This window comes from Mesoplodon densirostris, chromosome 7, assembly GCF_025265405.1.
Source record: "Mesoplodon densirostris isolate mMesDen1 chromosome 7, mMesDen1 primary haplotype, whole genome shotgun sequence".
Taxonomy (NCBI): Eukaryota; Metazoa; Chordata; class Mammalia; order Artiodactyla; family Ziphiidae; genus Mesoplodon; species Mesoplodon densirostris.
Window position 1 is genome coordinate 28,477,254 of NC_082667.1, and position 14,735 is coordinate 28,491,988.

Here is a 14,735-nt window from a genome sequence, read left to right on the forward strand (position 1 = left end):
TTAGAATAGACTTTTCAATATTAGAAAATGATTTTAACTGTTATTGAAGCAACATCATTTACTAAGTTTAAAGCATAAGTTGGCATATTCCCATAATCCTATACAAATAAGGATTAGCCCTTTAAAAGTTAGCATGATTATTCAGGGAAAGTGATCATATAAGTTAGGAGATAAAATTTATTAAATATGAAGGAGGAGAATTCTGACAGATGACATGAATGACCGTTAATTTGACAATCAGGTCTAAGTGAGAAATGCTAGAAGGTGCACAATACGTTTGGCGTTTGTCATCTGATTAAACACATGGGATAGAGATGCAGTGTCTCCCCAGTCAGCCCCCTCCCATCCATTCCCACAACTGTCACTGAAGTCTCAGCTCCTGTCCCTTTATTCTTATGAGGTTGTACAAACTCTCAACTGTTCTCCCTGCCTTTGATCTCTCCATTGTGCAATCCATTACGTTTACACTGGCCAGGTCAACCTTTCTAAATCTTCTGTAATCCAGTCCCTCCTGCTTGAAAGCTTGAAAGCCCTCCTGACACCTAACTCCATAGCCTTACACTTGACTACTTCTAAGTTTGGCCAAATTTACCTTTTGAGACTACCAATAAATCCTAAGGTGCATTGATTATACTATTTTCCTTTGCTTGGAATACCTTTTTATTCTTCATTACTCCTGTCAAACTGTTTTCATCCTTCAAGGCCTGGTCCGGATGTTACCTCTTTCAAGATGCTTCACTTTTTGTTGCTCCTGCAGAAATGAGCCTACCATTCTTTGCATACTATAGCACTATTTAATCAAACATATGGAGCTTTACATGAAATTGTGTGTGTTATCGCCTCTACAGTTGTAAGTTTATTTAGGGCAGGAAAAATGTTTTATAATATCCCATGCCACACAGTCCAGGGCCTTCCACATCAGAGCTGGTGCTCAACAAATATTAATAGAATTGAGTTTAATAGATTGAACACTACTGTTTCAAAAGAGACCTTCTCAATCAGAAACAATGTTCTAGATTGTTTTGGGTAAGTATGTTGAGGAAGGTTAACTTTCAGACTGTAAGTTAAAAACATGCTTCTTCTCATGGTATAGGTGAACCCCAATATTGTCCTTCATGCCTCTGTTTCCATCAGAAAGTGGAATTTCTCAAGTGGTGAAGAGAGCAGTGGGACTCAGATAGCACCATCGACCCTGTGGCCTGCAGCCAGTGTGTGGCTGATCACAAAGGTATCCAAGAATGTTTGCTTTCCCTAAGTAACTTCCTGGGCTCACTGGCTCACTGTGCTGCTCCAGTTCCTGATGCCCTCATGCACACAAGCATGCAAGTGAAAGCATATCAGTTGTTGACTGTCATGAATCTATGCTCTGCTCTTGGTTTGTCTAGTGTGGAGGACCCCGACGTGAGCATTCAACTCAGTTTTAGATGTGTTGATTAGTTAATACTCTAGAATGTATTTAAACCTAGCGCAGAGCTTAGGTATACTCTACAGACTCACCATTTTCATGAGATTTGTCTGAATGTCATTTGCTTCTGCTCCTTAGTCTTCATTGTTGAGGTTCACAGAGCTTGGTGGATTAGCACCATATAGTGATGGCATATGGTCTTAGTAAGGATAGTTTTAAAAGAAATCCCTGAGTATAAAATGTGAACAATGCCTAATATATTTTATTCCTGTGTATTGGCACTATTTTTTAAATTTTATTCTTATACTATTGAATCAGACTTAAACTGAGAACATATAATTGTTCTCCTCTTCCCTCTTGCTATTGAAATACGTTTTGTAATTGCCACCAAATATTTGTGTCTGGAAAGAGATGGTACAGCTTTTATCTACCCTTCTTGTGCCTCCCTTTGCCCCCTCCCTGGAGACTATTTTTGCTTCTTTTTAGGACTTCCATGGGTGCAGAGTCACCCAGGCAAGGTTGCTGCTACTTAGTTTAGGGGGTAGGAGAGATTGAAACTATTTTCTCATATGAAATTTTGGATTGCCCTTAACTTTTATTTTTGCTTTCTGGGAGTTAAAAACAAAAATATAGAGTAACTAAGACACAAAGGTACTAAGAAATATTATTCACTTCATAGACAAAGGCAGAATGAGATTAGATATTTCTTAAATCTGCTTCCAACCTGGAGACTCTATTAACTACTAACCCTGAGTTGTGTTTTATTTCTGATTTAGTAATAATATCTGCCATTTTGTTAAACATATGCTAAGCATCTTATACACATTTATTATCTCATTTAATCTTATAAAAACTATGCAGGTTTTCATTATACAGCTGAAAAAACTGAAGCTAGTAGCTGTTAGAGGAAAGATTCTTGGTCTGTCTGACCTCAAAACTTATGCCATTTCACTGTAATATAAAACACTGCTCTATATCTGACCAATTTATGAGCACTGATGGAAGTGTTTTAGTTTTAGGACTGCCACTGAACATTTATGTGACCTCAAGTAAGTCACATACCATATTTGGGCCTTAGTCTTCTGGTAAAAGAGTTGGACCAGTTGATATGGAAGGTTGTTTTCCCAGATCTTATATTCTGTAATTCTATGGTATCTGTTCATAGAATTTCATGATATCAGAAAACCTATACTTGTCTAAAAATTTTCCTAAACTAATTGAAATGCTTGATGCAAAGAGGATGAGTTTTGGAGTTAGATAGATCAGAATTAGAATCCTTTGTGTGACCTTGGGAAAGTTACTTAGCTGCACTGAACCACAGTTTTCTTATATATAAAATGAAGTTAGTCACACCTGTCTTGCACAGTTGCTGTGGTGATTAAATGAGAAAATACGTATGAAGTTCAAGCGTACAATCTGGTATACAGAAAGTGTTTAATAAGTGGTGATTCTTTTTTCTTACCCCAAGGTAAGAAGGAGTTCCCTTTCTGTATAGACAAGCATGTTCAAAAGAGGATTCCATTCAGGGCTTATTTGACCAAAAATTTAGAAAAATATATTTTTCCTAAGTCATTGTGTAGTTGTTTTCCACACAACAAAAACGTGAGAAATAAAAGTCACATGCTAAAAGAAAACAATTTTGAAAATCTTTAAAGGTTTAAAGTTCTATCCTTTTTTTCAAAATAAATCATTTTACCTGTTCTTAACAGAGAAGTTTCCATGACATAAATCCTTAATATGTGTAAATAAATTCCTAAGTGGTTGTCACTTATTTAAAATTCTGTGTTGATTCACCAAGTAAGAAAATTGTTAAATGGCCGTTCAAACAATGTTCTCAATCAATTTCCTTATCTGAGAATCCTAACATTTAAAACAAAAGCAGTTCATAAACCACCTTAAAATGTTTAACCCATGGTATTTAGACCCAGAGTAAAACTTTAAATTGGTACAAAGGTTAAGGATTTGTTTCAATCTTTTCAGTTCACTGCACTCTTTTTTTTCTGTGCATACATATTTCAAGTAAGCTCTATAGTTATACGTATAACAAGTGACACGTGATGGATCCCAAATTGCTGCACTGTGAAATACACACAGAAAAAAAGGACAAATGAAGATATCAAGGTCTGTTTTATTTTGCACTGAACTGTAAAATGCCACCCTTGTCCGACAGAACATCACTGATTCTGAGCAGGGCTCACTGACTGCTAAGTTGTGGGTAGTGTTTCACTTTTGGCAACTGTTAATATGCGGGTTTATCCAGGCATAATGACCTCACTATTTGTGACACATTGTTGAATTTTCTGGTTCTTTTAACTTATTTAGACCTTTCTCCCCCTTCTCTATTCATTGGAAGACTGGAATGATCCTGAGCCGAGCGATAACTCAGGGCTGCCTAGCTATTGGTCATCCAGTCAGAGTCAAGGCCACTGAGGGAACATCACTAGAAAGATACAAATTAATCCTACAGAAAAGGTAATGTTTATGAGCCATTTACCTCAAAACAAGTAATGTTAATTTCAAGATTCCCGAGCAGTCAGATCATGATGCTTCCTGGCTTAGATGGAAATTTCATTAGGTTTTAAATTTATTTTCAAAATATCAATATTAATTTTTCTGAAATAAGCTTGAAAGTATATGCCACTTAGTTTGATAGTGTTTCTTAGATATTTTTAGAAGTGAAAAGTTGGTGTTCAGTATGTATCTGTGTTTTAGACAAGCTGCTGCTTTACTCTATAATTATTGAAACTCCTTTCTTTATATCCATTTTGGTTATTAATTTAAAAATTTAATGTTCTATATGTATTCCTAACATTTTCTCCATCTTCTGAATGTGAAATATTGAACAGTGAAAGAAAAATCAAGGAGACAAAAAATTGCTGGCTTGTAAGGTACCAAAAGTGCCATTCCTGTTTGTTTTTCTCTGACTTGGTAAGATAAAATTAAAAATAGATTTAGGGGCTTCCCTGGTGGCGCAGTGGTTGAGAGTCCGCCTGCCGATGCAGGGGACACGGGTTCGTGCCCCGATCCCGGAAGATCCCACATGCCGCGGAGCGGCTGGGCCCGCGAGCCATGGCCGCGGAACCTGTGTGTCCGGAGCCTGTGCTCCGCAACGGGAGAGGCCACAGCAGTGAGAGGCCCGAGTACAGCAAAAAAAAAAAAAAAAAAAAAAAAAATAGATTTAGAAGAAAAAATTAGCAATAAGGAAGAAAGGTGATTTACCTTTCCTAAATGCTTTCTTTTTTCTTTTTCATTTGTCTTTTGATTTTACCTAGTGTTGACAAAAACAAATCCTGTTGTACTTCTAGACTTAGAAAGCTATTAGCCAACTACTTCTGGCTGGCTAGACATTTAGGATGTGCTTAGGGCTGAAAGCAGAACAAGGGCATTTAGGCACCAGAGAAACTGGCTCAGCCACAAATACAGAAGGGAAATTTTCTCTAACATGCAAAGCAGACTGTCCAAAATTACATAATGGCTGGGAATGTGATCTACAGAGTCAGATCTCTAGAGTCTAGAATTCTTACTCTAACAGTGACAACAGCAAATGCCGAGCCAGACACTATTTTAATTTCTCGATACCTCATTGTTACAGGTACTCTTAACAACTGCCTGATAAGGTAGGTGTCATTACTATCATTATGGGTGAGGAAATTGAAATATAGAGGTGTTAATCACTTACTTGAGGTCATAACTACTAAGCAATTGGGGCAGAATGCAAAAATTAAGTAACCATAATCTATAAGTCACTCTTGGCCACAAAACTACACAGTCTGTAGGCCAAAATCCAGTGAAACAACTGCCAGTGAGTGCCAAATGTGGTAGTAGATACCTCAATGAATGAGTAGGGTACATTAATTGAGAAACCCAGGCAGAAGGATGAGGGAGACAGTAGCTTGCTATCTCATAAGCTGGCCAGTGCTAGTAGAGTCCTAAACACACAGTTCCCAAGAAGGGGCAAGCAAACTCAAAGCAAGTCCCAGTTGATGTGGTGCTATATTTGGAGTAGGTAATAAGAAAGATTTCTGGGGCAGAGTCAATGCTGTAAACTGGAAACACACAAAGTGTCAACTTGCAGTAATGACAAGGGCAAACCATGGGACACGGAGACAGAGATGCTTCAGCTCACTTAGTCCAGAGTTATAATAAAGAGAAAAATCTATCAGTTGTAACTGACCCAGAAATGATGCAGATTATAGAATTAATACTCATGTCATTAAACAGTTGTTATCATTGTATTCCACATATTCAAGAAGCTAGAGGAAAGAATGAACATGTTAAATAGAGACATAGAAGACAGATAGCAATAGAAACTATTCACAATTGAAAGCCAGAGAAGAAAAAATAATATATTGAAAAAAAAAATGAACACAGCATCATGATGTGAAAAGTGCGATGTGAAAAGCTTCATATGGCCTAATCTCTGAATAATTAGTCTCTGAAGGGAAGAAGCAGAGAACAGAAAAATGTTGGAAGAAATGTTGTCTGAAAAATTTCCAAATTTTGTGAAAACTATAACCCACACATCAAAGAAGTTCAACAAATTCTAAGCACAAGAAACACAGAGAAAAGAAACCAAGGATAATCATAATAAAACTGCTTAAAATTAGTGATAAGGGGAAAAATCTTGTAAGTACACAGAGAGAAAGACATTTATTATTTACAAGAGGAATAAAGATAAGACTGACAGCAGATTTCTTGTTGGCAACAATAAGAGTGAGAAGAAAGTGGAAGAACGTCTTTAAAAACTGAAAGAACCACCCCCCCAACCTGTCAGTATAGAAATCATCTCCCAATGAAAATATCTTTCAAATATTAAGGCAAAATAAAGACTTCAGATATTATTCACAAACTGAAAGAATTTGTCACCAGCAGACCTACAGAACAAAAAATGTTTAAGGAAGTCCTTCAAGCAGAAGAAAAATGGTATCAGATGAAAATGAAGAGCACAGGGATAAAAACTACATAGGCAATATAAAGACCTAATTTCTTATTAAGTTTCTTTAAAATATAATTTATTGTTTAAAGCAAAAAATGATTTTATTATGGAGATAAAAACATGTAGATATAAAATATATGAAGGCAACAGTACAAATGCCAATAAGAGAAATGGAAGAAAGGGTCTTTTTTTAAAATTAATTAATTTGTTTATTTATTTTTGACTGTGTTGGGTCTTTGTTGCTGAGTGCAGTCTTTCTCTAGTTGCGGCAAGCAGGGGCTACTCTTTGTTGCGGTGCATGGGCTTCTCATTGCAGTGGCTTCTCTTGTTGTGGAGCACAGGCTCTAGGCGTGTGGGCTTCAGTAGTTGTGGCACGCACACTCAGTAGTTGTGGCACGTGGGCTTTAGAGTGCAGGCTCAGTAGTTGTGGTGCATGAGCTTAGTTGCTCCGTGGCATGTGGGAATCTTCCCGGACCAGGGCTCGAACCCATGTCCCCTGCATTGGCAGGCGGGTTCCCAACCACTGTGCCACCAGGGAAGCCTGAAGAAAAGTTCTTATACTATATTTGTCAAGTGGTATGATATCAACTGAAAGTAGACTGGTAAGTTAAAGATGTTTATGAGGGACCCTGAAACTAAAATAATATAACAAAGAGTTATATGTCTAACAAGCGAAAAAAGTTGATAAAATGAAATAATTAAAAAATACTTAGTTGGGCCTCCCTGGTGGCGCAGTGGTTGAGAGTCCGCCTGCCGATGCAGGGGACACGGGTTCATGCCCCGATCCCGGAGGATCCCACATGCCGCGGAGCGGCTGGGCCCGCGAGCCATGGCTGCGGAGCCTGTGTGTCCGGAGCCTGTGCTCCGCAACGGGAGAGGCCACAGCAGTGAGAGGCCCGCGTACAGCAAAAAAAAAAAAAAAAAAAAAAAAAAAAAAAAAAAAAAAAAAAAAAAAAATACTTAGTTAATGTGAAAGAAGACAAAGATTGAAAGGGAAACAAAAAACAGTTAGGACAAAGAGAGAATAAATAACAAGATTGTAGATTTAAACCCATGTGTCAATAATTGCATTAGATGTAAATAATCTAAACAGCCCATTTAAAAGTCAGGCACTGTCAGATTAGATAAAAAAGCAAGATCCATCTATATGCTGACCTACAAATAACCCACTTTTTTAAAATCCATTTTTAAAATTTTTATTTATTTATTTTTGGTTGTGCCATGTCTTAGTTGCAGCCGGTGGACTCCTTAGTTGTGGCATGTGAACTCTTAGTTGTGCCATGCACGTGGGATCTAGTACCCTGACCAGGGATCGAACCTGTGTCCCCTGCATTAGGAGGTGAATTCTTAACCACTGTGCTACCAGGGAAGTCCCAATAACCCACTTTAAATATAAAGACACAATAGGTTAAAAGTAAATGCCTGAAAAATGTATGCAATGATAAAACTAATCCAAAGAAAGCCAGAATGGCTAAATTAATATCAGACAAAGTAGACTTCAGTGCAAAGAATATTCCAGGGATAAAGAGGGTCATTTCATAATGATTAAGGGATTAGTTCATCAAGAAGACTTAGGGCTTCCCTGGTGGCGCAGTGGTTGAGAGTCCACCTGCCGATGCAGGGGACACGGGTTCATGCCCCGGTCTGGGAAGATCCCACATGCTGCAGAGTGACTGGGCCTGTGAGCCATGGCCGCTGAGCCTGTGCGTCCAGAGCCTGTGCTCTGCAACGGGAGTGTCCACAACAGTGAGAGGCCCACATACCGCAAAAAAAAAAAAAAAAAAAAAAGACTTAGCAATCCTATATGTTTGTTCACCTCATAACACAGCTTCAAAATAGATGAAGTGAAAGCCAATAGAACTGCAGTGAAAAAGAGAAAAATCTACAACTGTAGTCAACAATAATAATATCCTATTTCAATAATTAATAGAACAAGTGAGGAAAAATCTGTAAGGATACAGAAGACTAGAACAACACTTGTTGATACTTATAGAAGAATGCACTCAATAACAGCAGAAGACATATTCATTTAAAGTAACAGTATATTAAACAGAATGGACTATATTCTAGCTATAAAACAAGTCTCAATACATTAACAGAATCTACATATTATAAACATGTTCTCTGGCCATAATGGAGTTATATTAGAAATCCATAGCAGATAGCTTTCACAACAAGGTCCTACTGTATAGCACAGGGAACTGTATTTAATATCCTTGTGATAAACCATAATGGAAAAGAACATAAAAAAGAATGCATATATGTATAACTGAATCACTTTGCTGTAAAGCAGAAGTTAACACAACAGTGTAAATCAACTATACTTAAATTAAAAAATAGCAGATAGCTTTCTGGAAACCCCCCAAATATTTGGACAAAAGTAACACATTTCTAAGTAACTCATGGAGCAAAGAAGACATCAAAATGGAAATTAGCAAGTATTTTGAACTGAATGAAAATGAAAACACACATATTAAAAACTGTGGGATGCTACTGAAGTTCTTAGAAGGAAATTTATATAAATGCATATGTAGGAAAAGAAGAATGATATCAAATCAATGACCTCAGCTTCCATTTTAGGAAATGAGAGTACGAAGAGCAAATCAAACTCAAAGTAACCAGAAGACAGAAAATAGTCAAAGTTCGAGTGGAAAGCAATGTAACAGAAGACAGGAAAAAAAGAGAAAAATCAAGAAAACCAAAAGCTGGGTTTTTGTTTTTGTTTTAAAGATTAAAGAAACTGATAAACCTCTAGCCAGACTGTTCAGGGAATAAAGTGAAAGGACACAAATTACCAGTATCAGGAATGAGAGAGTTGATATCACATAGTTATTAAAGGAATAATAGGGAATATTCTGAACAAAGATGTGCCAATAAATTTGCCAACTGAGGTGATAAGGACAAATTCCTTAAAGGGCACAAACCACCGGTGTCTACTCAAGAAGAAATAGGTAACTGAATAGTCCTGTATCTCTTAAAGAAATTAAATTTTTAGCTGAAAACCTTCCCACAAAGAAAACCTCAGGTCCAGATGGTTTCGCTAGCTTCACTGGGGAATTCTACCAAACATTTTAGGAAAAAATAATGCCAGTTCTCCATATTCTCACACAGAAAATAGAAGAAGATGGAATACTTCCCAGCTCATCCTGTGAGGCAACATTACTCTGATAACAAAAACAGGCAAAAAGACATTACAGGAAAAGCAAATCATAGACCAATATCCCTCATGAACATAAATGCAAAAAAATCTTCACAGTTTAACAAATTGAATACAATAATATATAAAAAGGATAATATATCATGACCAGGTTGGGCTTACCCCAGGAAAGTAAAGTTGATTTAACATTTGAAAATCAATCAATGTAAATCACCATATTGGCAGACTGAAAAGGAAAAAATCATGAACATCAAATTGATATAGAAAAATCTTTTAACAAAAATCAGCATCCCTCCTAATGAAAACTTTCAGAAAGCTGAATAGAAGGGAACTTTGTCAGTATGACAAAGCTCATCTATGAAAAACCTGCATCTAACATCATACTTAATGATGAAAGAGCAAATTGTTCCTCCTAAAGTCAGGAACAAGACAAATTTGTCCATTCTCACCTATTCAGCATTGTGTGGAAGCCTTTAGCCAGTATAACAAGAAAAGGAAAAGAAATAAAAAACGTCTGATACGAATTGAAGAAATAAAACTGTCTTTATTTTCAAATGGTGTGATTATCTATGTAGAATATCCTATGTAACCAACAAAAAATTTCTAGAATTAATAAATGAGTTTAGCGAGTTTGAGAGCTTGAAATCAATATATATATTACTTGTATTCCTATGTACTAGCAACAATTTTAGAAACTGAAATTTTAAAATACCAATTACAATAATATCAAAAGTATGAAATACTTAAATATGAATCGGATAAAATATGTACAAGACTTGGTTATTGAAAACTACAAAACATTGCTGAGTAAAATTAAAGACCTAAATAGATGCAGGGATATACTGTGTTCATGGATTGAAAGACTACATAGTTACGATGTCCGTTCTCCTCAAATTGATCTATAGATTTAATGCAATCTCAATAAAAAGCCCAGCATGTTCATTTATAAAAGCTATCAAGCTGATTTTAAAATCCATATAGAAATACAAAGTACCTAAAATAGGCAAAACAATTTTCAAAAAGAAGAAAAAAATGACCTGACCTCGACTTATTATAAAATGATAGCTGTGAAAAATGGTGTGCTGTTGGCACCAAAGTAGACAATTAGATCAATAGAACAGAATCGATCATCCAGAAATATATCCACACATATATGATCAATTGATTTTTGATGAAATTGCAAGAGAAATTCAGTGGAGAAAGGATTTTTTTTTTGACAACAGTGATGGAACAATTGGATATACATATGCAAAAAAACCCTTTGATCCATATGTCATATGATAAACAGTAATTAACTCAAAGTGGATTATAGGTTTAAAATGTAAAAACTAAAACTGAATATTTTAGACAAAAACATAGGAGAAAATATTTATGATCTTGTATTAGTCAAACTTTCTTAGATATAACATCAAAAGCATGATCCACAAAAATATAAATTGATAAATTGGACTTCATTAAAATTAAGACTCTGCTCTTTGAAGGACATTGTTAAGAGAATGACAAGACAAACTACACACAAGGAGAAATATTTTCAAATAATATATATTTGAAAAATACACACAACTCAAGAAAACATGGGCAGATAAATGATTTGGGCAAATACTGTAACAAGGAAAATATATGGTTGGCATATGAAAAGATGCTAATCATTAGGGGAATGCAAAATACACCTAAAATGCAGTACCACTACATATGTAATAGAAAGTCCACTGTTTAAAATGCTGACCATACTGAGTGCTGGTGAAGATGTGGAATAACTGTAACTCTCATAATTGGTACATGGTTTCAACATTGTTGGTAGAAATATAAATGGTTCAGTAACTTTGGAAAACAATTGATACTTTCCTAAAATATACACATATAGGTGTGTATATATATAAAATATACATATATATGTACAGGTGTGTGTGTGTGTATATACACACACACACACACGCACACATATACAGGTATATACATGTCTGTACCTTATTGCCCGGCCACTCTGAGAAATTTATTTAAGGGATATGAAAGCATGTGTCCTTATGAAGACTTGTACATGGGTGTTTATAGCAGCTCTATTACTAAAGCCAAAAGTAAAAACTGGAAACAACCAAAATGTTCATCCATAGGTGAATAGATAAATTATGGTGTATCATATAGAAAATATTACTTAGCAATAAAAAGGAGCTAACTCTTGGTTCACACAACAATGTGGGTGAATCTCAAAATAATTATATTAGGGGAAAGGAACAAAACCCGTAAAAGCATATATATTGTTTGATTCCATTTATATAAAACTTTAGAAAGTGCTAACTAATCTAGGAAGAAGATCTGTGTTTGCCTGGAGATAGGAAGGTGGGGAGGGACAGGAGGATGTGATTACAAAGGGTCACACAGAAACTTTGGGGGTGATTTTTGGGGGGTGATGGATATGGATGTACGTTCATTATCTTGATTGTTGTGATGCCTTAACATGTGTAGACATGTTTCAAAACTTATCAAATTTTACACTTTAAATATGTGCCTGTCAATTGTATAATATTTTATAATATTGTCAGTTACTTCTCAATAAAGTTGTTTCTAGAAAGTACAAAAAAAAAAAACCTGAGGAAAAAACAAACAAAAATCAAAATGATGGGTAAGGAATAACTAAGTGGTTATTTTAGAGGGAAATGGTGAGGGAAGACTACTCAATGTGATCCGTAGTCTAGGTAAAAATGGCAGGTGGGGCTTCCCTGGTGGCGCAGTCGTTGAGAGTCTGCCTGCCAATGCAGGGGACATGGGTTCGTGCCCCGGCCCGGGAAGATCCCACATGCCACGGAGCGACTGGGCCCGTGAGCCATGGCCGCTGAGCCTGCGCGTCCGGAGCCTGTGCTCTGCAACTGGAGAGGCCACAACAGTGAGAGACCTGCGTATCGCAAAAAAAAAAAAAAAAGGCAGGTGTTTGGAAAGGTTATATGTAGCTTGATGAACATGTTCTTCATGCCCAGGGTTCTCCCTGGGCTCACTGGATACTGAAGCTAGTGCTGTTGTGGTGATAGGTCCCTGAGGTTACTTCCTACTCTGGCCAGGATTGTCATGGAATTGGGTGGGACTGAAGCCACAAACTCAATGTCCTTGTTGCCTGTAGAGAAGAGAGCTTGGGAAAGGAAAAAGATGATTAAAAAAAAAAAAACCAAAAAACTGTAGTAAGTTTAACTTGAAAAATCTCTATTTTCAAGAAAAGATTTGGTTTAATTTAGAAAGGAAAGAAAGAAGAGAGCACGGAGGAGAAGGAGGAAGCTAAGATGGGCAGGAAAAAAGGAGGATCCCTACCTACGTAAATGAGGACTATTTGCCTTTGTACTGATGCAACTTGCCTTTATCTGAGAAACAAACTCTAAGGGCCAGGACTTATAGAGCTCACTCACCTCTGGGTATATACTTTTGAATATGTTTATCTTTTCCAGAGCATCTGAAGTGCCTGTGTGGTTTATTATTTTTTTTAATACAACCATATTTCATTATATAACAGTAAGTACCCTCGTGTGACAGCAACTTTTAGAGACAAAATTTTTTCCTGTTCTCCCAAGTAGTATAATGTGATTTTAACAAAAGCTATGAATTAAGACATTGCCTTTTATATGCTAAAAATAATAGAACTAGCACTTAAAGTAGCAACCTGACAACTCACAAAGAATATTGTATACATATCATGCCTCATTAGTTCAGTTATGTCTCATTTGGTGTCACTCATAAGGTGTCATCCTTATTCAATATAGCAAGTGCTTGCACATATTTGTCTTTTTAATATTTTTTCTGTGATGTGTATCTGACCATGAGTGAATGAAAGACAAATCAATGTCATTATCAATTGATCTCAAAATCATAAAAATTATAAAAATCATAGACCTCAAAATCAAAGATGCTTCTTTCTAAAAGATATTTGGGACATCAATTAGATAAACCAGTTGAATCAAACATTTTTTTAGGCCATCATTTAATCTTTTTTTTTTTTTTTTTTTGCGGTAGGCGGGCCTCTCACTGTTGTGGCCTCTCCCCTTGCGGAGCACAGGCTCCGGACGCGCAGGCTCAGCGGCCATGGCTCACGGGCCTAGCCGCTCCACGGCATGTGGGATCTTCCCAGACCGGGGCACGAACCTGTGTCCCCTGCATCGGCAGGCGGAGTCTCAACCACTGCGCCACCAGGGAAGCCCCATCATTTAATCTTGATTTTGCTTAACTTTTAAAGAATGTGGATTGTCGGATCTAGCCTTTCGTGTTAAATTCATAAACTATTGGTAATTGAAGCAATACACACACACACACACACACATCTACACACAGAGTTTTGATTATAGAGAGTAAAAACTAGGGACCTGTAGACTTTGTTTGATCTGCACATTATTATAATATTTTTAATTAGTTATGAGCTTATAGAAATAGGGAGATTTCATACACAAAAATTACATACTACTGGCCTTTCTTGAAAAAATCAGAATGTGCAACACTGAACTTTCATTCTCTTATGACACCCAAAATACAGGAACAGATTCCCCCTTTGGATGGAACACATACCCTCCAGTTTGCTATATTCTCCACCATTTCTAGTAGCAGCCCTCACGTTAGCTCTAGCCTGCTTCATTTATCTCTATTACCTGTCTGGTAATCTTTGTTGTCTTCCTTATTTCAATGTTAATCTTTCAGTTATGGGTTTTTGAATTTACTTTTTTTCCCATTTAGGTCTTACTGGAAATTAAATGATAACTGGCCAACATTAATCTAGACTAGGCTAAACAAACACTGCTTTAAGGACACCATTAAATACAGCCAACAAGAGTAGCTGTGTAATGCTAGATGCCAAGATGGAAAGACAGACAAGTAAACTGATAGCACATCACTAGGTAATCAGAGATTGAAAATCATCTCCTTTTTCAATTTTTAAAGTTTAGGAGGCTAAGAGTTGGATTAGAGTGACAGACTCTAGCAAGTACATAATGTAGAAAGAACTGTTTACCATGCATTGGACTTTTAAGTAATATTCAGACATATAGCTAACACAATTAGAAATGTCAACATCAAATAGAAAATTGTCCATGTGTAATTTCACAATGTGTGAATTGATTAATGAAATTTCTTTTCTCTACTCTTACCCTGTTAATAATCATGGAGGGGAAATCCCTTTCAACTTTCTCTATAGATCCTACTTTTGGTCCAGATAGCATTGAAAGACACCAGAGCCATATGAAGCTGCCTGGGAAAACAGATTTGTAGTT

General features: G+C 36.4%; 1 protein-coding gene across 1 annotated transcript in view; it reads left to right on the plus strand.

Annotated features, from left to right (window-relative positions):
* DCDC1 (doublecortin domain containing 1) overlaps positions 1-14,735 on the plus strand; it is a 472,935-nt gene that overhangs the window by 277,989 nt on the left and 180,211 nt on the right. Inside the window, 2 exon segments of the mRNA XM_060105173.1 lie at positions 1,094-1,228; positions 3,759-3,877. Coding sequence (XP_059961156.1) covers positions 1,094-1,228; positions 3,759-3,877 — 254 coding nt within the window.